General features: G+C 36.8%; 1 protein-coding gene across 1 annotated transcript in view; it reads right to left on the bottom strand.

Moving 5' to 3' along the window:
* Nucleotides 1-591: 591 nt before the first annotated feature.
* Nucleotides 592-6,000, bottom strand: part of FGF10 (fibroblast growth factor 10) — an 84,149-nt gene continuing 78,740 nt past the window's right edge. Inside the window, exon 3 of the mRNA XM_030330230.1 lies at nt 592-3,477. Within this exon, the coding sequence (XP_030186090.1) occupies nt 3,280-3,477 (198 nt within the window). The 3' untranslated portion in view covers nt 592-3,279. The remainder of the gene's footprint in view (nt 3,478-6,000) is intronic.

Raw genomic sequence — 6,000 nt, 5'->3', positions numbered from 1 at the left:
AAAGTTTGGAACAGCTAATGCCTTCACTGATAAGGAAAGGGTAAATTTTATTTTTGCTGAATAATCATAAATCCTGAATGAACAATGTCCAAATTATTGGAACTGTGCAGTATTCATGCTGACCAATTTAGATAGTGTCCATAACTTTTCTTGGGTCCTGGACACACCTTGCATAATTATATGCTTTTCTGTCTCTACTTCTCAAATCAAATTCATTGGCCTATTCTCTCCCCTTGAAATCAGATTTTGCAGCCTCCTGGCTTTCCTCCAAAAGTCTTTCATTGTTTCACAAGCCATCCTTGTTTTCAATTCATCCTTCTTTATCCACTGTGTAAATTAGGTGGACCTGAATACTTAGGAAAAATCCAAAGCATTTGGTTGTTATTAGAGTAAGGATAGCTGACTCACACATGTAAAACATTAAAGAAAACTTACAAATGTTTGAGTGATGTTTTTCTTTTGTTGTTGTTTGGGACTGTGGGGCATTTAACCACATCCTGCCATGCATAGAACACTAGAGCCTCTCTTTCTATTCCCAGGTATAGTTAGGTATAGGCTAATAAAACAAACAAGGACAATATTTCTGTTTTCTTTTCCCAGCATTTTTATTGATTTACTTAAATGTAACATACTATACACTGTTCAGCCTTTTGGGAGGTAGGAGGAGGAAGGGATTCTATATCTTTATGAGGAGTCTTCTCCGAACCAACACTCAGATGGGGACATACATTTGTGGCTGACACACTTTGACATCATGGCCAGGGGCCACACTTCCCACAGAGGCTGAGCTCCCCAAATCATGATGATTTCTTTTTAACGTATAATCTTCCGAACTGGAACTGCTTTTTCTTCAGTAGCACAATCCAGCTGCAGAGGGGACCAGAATTCTGTCTCAATTATCAAGCAAAGATGCCATTTTTAAATGCAGGAGAATCTCCTTACTCCTTACCATACTGTTTCTGTTCTTATCTGTGTGTGTGTGTGTGTGTGTGTGTTGGTGGGGAGGTGAGGGATATGTTTTCTATTTTTGGCTTCTGCAAGCTTTGATACATTTTGCTAGAAGCTGTTTTAGTGTTTCGAGTGCAATAATGATGCCTGTTTACACATAGTCTCCTTGGTAATCTAAATGGCTCTGTGAAATACGAATCCAGTTTGTGCCCTGTTTGCTGTTAGTGTAGTCATCTAATACTGTATTTGTCTTACCAAACGTTTAATTTTGGTTTTGGGTGGTCCGTGTTCATGTGTCAGGTGCAATTATTATTTTAAAATAAAAGAACAAAGATAATCTAGTTCTGATAGCAATACATTACATTACAACTCCAGACTCAGTTACCAATTATATTTTAACATACAGATTCCAACCACAAAAATTAAACATTTTTAGAATCTGATTTGTCAAGAAGCAAGTTGGAAGCCAAATGCTATGAAATGCAACTTTAGCCATAAGCCAAAACACTCTGCCTCAAATGCATATCTTTTGAAATTCCAACTTTTTTAAGGAATGAAAAAAATAAAGACCTGTAATGGAATAACTTCATGGGAAAATGTCTTAATAAAACTAATTCTTAAGTAACAGATTAACTGGACGTGCTGGTTAAGTATCGACACAATGAAGTTATAAGAGAGGATCACAAAACACCAGCCTTTCTAGAGGTTAAACTTTAGTAAAAAGACATTTAGTGAGTCTTTCCCTTGTACCAAAATACTGTGTCTGAACAATAAAAATAAACAGACCTTTTCAAAACAAGAAATATGAAGATAACACCGCAGCATCAATATAATCTTATAGTTATGATTTAAAGTATTTAAAACAAATAGTATTTTTCTACACTTTTCTTTTAAAATCACTACAGACACTGCAAATAAGGCTTATGTGTTTATTTAGTGGAATACAATGTGACGATGACTGGTATATTCCTATGTATTGTTTTCTATGCCTGCTCTAACAAAATGAATTTTGATATGGTTACATTATGGAATCTTCCAAAGCTCTTTAAATTTACAGAAAATAAGTTTTATTTGGTTTTGTAATGACTAGGCCATACAGCTGGAACAGGTTTCCGTATGTGATTAGACATATACCAGGATATATTTGCTCAGTTTAAGCCCCTGGAAGGGTTGCACTTCAAATTCCTTTGGGGGAGATATGCTATGTGGGACTTACAGAAGGGTTCTTATATATGCAGACAGCCTCTTCATCACTTACTACTGTGAGACATGGCAAAATAATGAGGCTAGGCTACTAAAATTTACTTCACAATTTTCCTTCTTTTTGTATTGGAGACCCATTGATATACTGAGAGAAAAGAATTTGGCGTTCTGGTCTATTTTTTATGAAAGGAAGCCTTAGGAGTGATAGCTCTTTCTAAATGATGGCAGATATGTCTCATCAAGCCATGCCCCAGCACTGTCATATTTACTGTTGATTCTTCTTGTTGCAGAAGTGATATTAAGTTAACTGATACTACATGGGGCTCTCACCCTCCTTCCCTAGCTCCTCTCCTAGTTTTAAGTGTTTGCCAAGTTTTAAAAACACTTTGTCATGAACATGCATGGGGTGTGCTGAAGAAAAAGAAAAGGTAAATCAGAGGGCAGCTGCTGTGGATACTCTTTAAAACCCCAAAAGATATTTAACATCCTATTAAATAAATAACTTAGAAAGAAATAGAAAGGGATGAAGGCAGAATGCACAAGCATACCATACTATTTGTTTTGTTAGAACAGTTTTACGCTAACATGTTTACATTTTTAAATCTTATCCAATTCTTCCGTGATGCCACGCCCAAAGCTCCTTTGGTTGTGCATATGATATGACCCAAGTGCTTTCCAGTAAATGCTTGCATGTCCTACTGCTCATTGAATCACTAGGCTTGAATGAGCAATGAAAGTTTTTGATACGAGTTCGTATTCCATAAATAACTTTCCCGAAGATCATTCAACAGATTGTTCCATGTCCTTTAAGTTCTATCTCAGAGGTTCAAAAACAAGAACATAAACAAAAACGTAACCAAAAACCCAGCCACAGTGTTGTTCACTTAGGAATAACTTCCATCCCATTTAATCTGCCTATTATCTTGATTATAAGGCATGACACAGAACTAATTAAAAGAACATCATATGTCAGCAGTGAGTACAAAACCTTCAAAGACTTCCTTTCTTGCAAGCAGGCAGACATCTGCAATGTGTCTTTGCCTTTTGAGCTACTGTCTTCATGAAGAATACCTACTAGTCCTGGCGAAAGGGCCTTTAGTTCTGCTGTATCCACAAACATTCCTTCCTCTATGAGTGGACCACCATTGGAAGAAAATGAGCTGAGGTGTTTTTCCTTCGTGTTTTCTGTCCTCTCCTGGGAGCTCCTTTTCCATTCAGTGCCACATACATTTGCCTCCCATTGTGCTGCCAGTTAAAGGATGCATACGTATTGTATCCGTTTTCCTCTATCCTCTCCTTCAGCTTACAGTCATTGTTAAATTCTTTCTGCAAGTGAAAAATAGAATCTTTTATTTCTGTGATGATGATACTTCATTCCATTTGACACAAACCATCCGGAGAACTCCAGTTCAAGAGCTTTCTTTGCTGTTACCATTTGTACCTAAGTTGTGCACTTAAGGCACATTATCAACAACAGAAGAGTAAAACTCAACCACAAAGCAGATTCTGTGTTTGAAGGCTCATGATTCATTTTAATTGATCATCATAAACATATTAGGGTCCCTTTAAAAAGCTAGTGTGTTTTGAATATGACATGGTTTAAGTGCCTAGAATGATTGTCGAGAGCAAAGATTCTACTGGTGGTATTTGTGAAGAGCCAATGACAAACAATAGTGTTACAATCCTGTTTTCAGAGTAAGGACCATGGGGTCTCATCGGAAAAATAGAATTACAGAAAAACCTGTCTTTCTCAAGTTTGCAGACTTTGCCTGTAAATCCATAATAAATACATCCACGTTGGTAAGAAAACAGATCTTACAGGAAAATCATAATAGTTCTAGATAATCAAGAGGCCAGGGAGGGGTAGAGGGATGCCTTCCTTTCTTAAAAATACTAGATTTCTCCATAACCTGGAATTTTAACAGATTTTACTCTGAGCTCTAGGAATGATTGAAAATTAGGACATGAAATGCCTTGCTTTGTGAATTACCATATCAAAGAAATTACAAACATGGTGACTGATCACTGTGTATATTGTATAAACCTGAGACTTTGACCCTCAGAAATTCCACTCAGTTGTCACAGTCCTTTGGCTTTGTTACAGGTGACCATGTGTTTTTAAGGGGTCTTTGGGACAAGAATTGATTTTCCTTCATTCCTTAGATCCAGTGTCTCACTCTGGAGTTACTGATGTGTAGAGGAGGTACCTCACTAATCTCAAAACTCTGGCTTTGGAAATGTCCCTCTTCCCTTACACCCACACTAAAGCAGGTAAGAAGCTCAAGAATTGGAGCTTTTGCTCTTCTGGTTCTACCTTTTCCAATCCAAGCCAAGGGTATTATAGGCATCTTTCGTTGGCCTCTACTGGGCAATTCAAACAGTTTTTCTCACCTCGGGATTAAAAAAAAAGTTACTAAATTCTCAACTCCTGAACGTGTGTATGTTTAAATATTCAGGTTTCTGTGAACTAGATCCTAATTTTGAACATTATCAGAACCATCACAAACAGGTATATATTATGTTCATGTTTCTAGTTTAAGCTTTGTTTCCTGGAATTTATTTATCCAATGTGCTTCTCTTCTATAAAGTGATATTGAAGTGTAACATTCAAATGGTTCATTTGGTTGAAAGTAAGAGGAAAATCGGTAAATTATTTAAGGTAAATATTTTAATGTGACAAAAATTCTGCATTAGAAAGGAATTTAAGTCCTTCCTATGTTTTTTTTTCCCATTTATTCATCTTAGTTTGTCTAAAGCTATGTGGCTTTCAAAGCAGAGATGATTTTTTAACATAGTTATATTCATTCTAATAAAGGGGGCGCAGTTTAGAGACTGTGGGAGGACTGAGGTTTTTGGGATGAGTTTATTTTTTTATTTTTATTTTTTAAAATTTATTTATTCCTTTTGAGAGAGACAGAGACAGTGCAAGTCGGGGAGGGGCAGAGAGAGATGGAGAGACAGAGAATCCGAAGCAGGCTTCATGCCATCATCGCAGAGCCCAACGCGGGGCTCAAACCCATGAAGCCGCGAAATCATGACCTGAGCCGAAATCAAGAGTTGGGTGCACTTAGCTGACTGAACCACCCAGGTGCCCTAAGATGACTTCATATTCGCAACAGAGCTGTATATAGAAAAGAGCAGTGGATGTGTAGTTATTTTGTCTCCCCAATATAAATTTATAGAGCAATGTCTCTTAAAGTGAGGTATACCTGTGGCAGACTCCTAATCTCAAGTGTTTTTTAATATTTACACTTTAGCTCAAATATATCAGAATCTCTGGAGGAGGGACCTAGGAATCTATGTGTTTACAGCATTTAGGCGAATCATCAGTATTAAAGTTAAAAAAAAAAAGTCTAGGCTAGAGCAAGATCTCAAAAGTAGGGTTTTGGTAGTTTAGAGAAAGGTTTTAAACTTCCTCAGGATGCCTCATAAATTTCTTTGGTCCTTAAATCAGGCTGGATGAGAGCCTGTTTTATTTAAACACCATTTTCTAGTTAACCTAATTCTGTCAGTCATGTGGAAACCAAGAATACCATAGATGCATTATTCAGAGAAGGAATAATGAAAATATAAGAGAGACATACATTTCCCAAAAGGGAACAGAGGAAAATATTCAATACATAATAGAATAAAGAGCTGGTTTAGTTAATCACTCTGAGTGTTGGCCTAATATTTTCAAGAAGGTTTCTGGCATCAATGGAGATCACCTGAAAAAAGATGACAGGAATTTATAAGCATTGCCACTGATATACAGAATTATATTAGGTATGTCCTCATGAATTTTGATGGCATACCCTTCAGTGCAAAATTCCTAGTCCTAGTCCACCCTGAGAGGGACATTCAGTTTGA

This window comes from Lynx canadensis, chromosome A1 (genome assembly GCF_007474595.2).
Source record: "Lynx canadensis isolate LIC74 chromosome A1, mLynCan4.pri.v2, whole genome shotgun sequence".
Taxonomy (NCBI): domain Eukaryota; kingdom Metazoa; phylum Chordata; class Mammalia; order Carnivora; family Felidae; genus Lynx; species Lynx canadensis.
The sequence above is the reverse complement of the archived record's forward strand: the minus strand, read 5'-3'. Positions and strand labels throughout refer to the sequence as shown.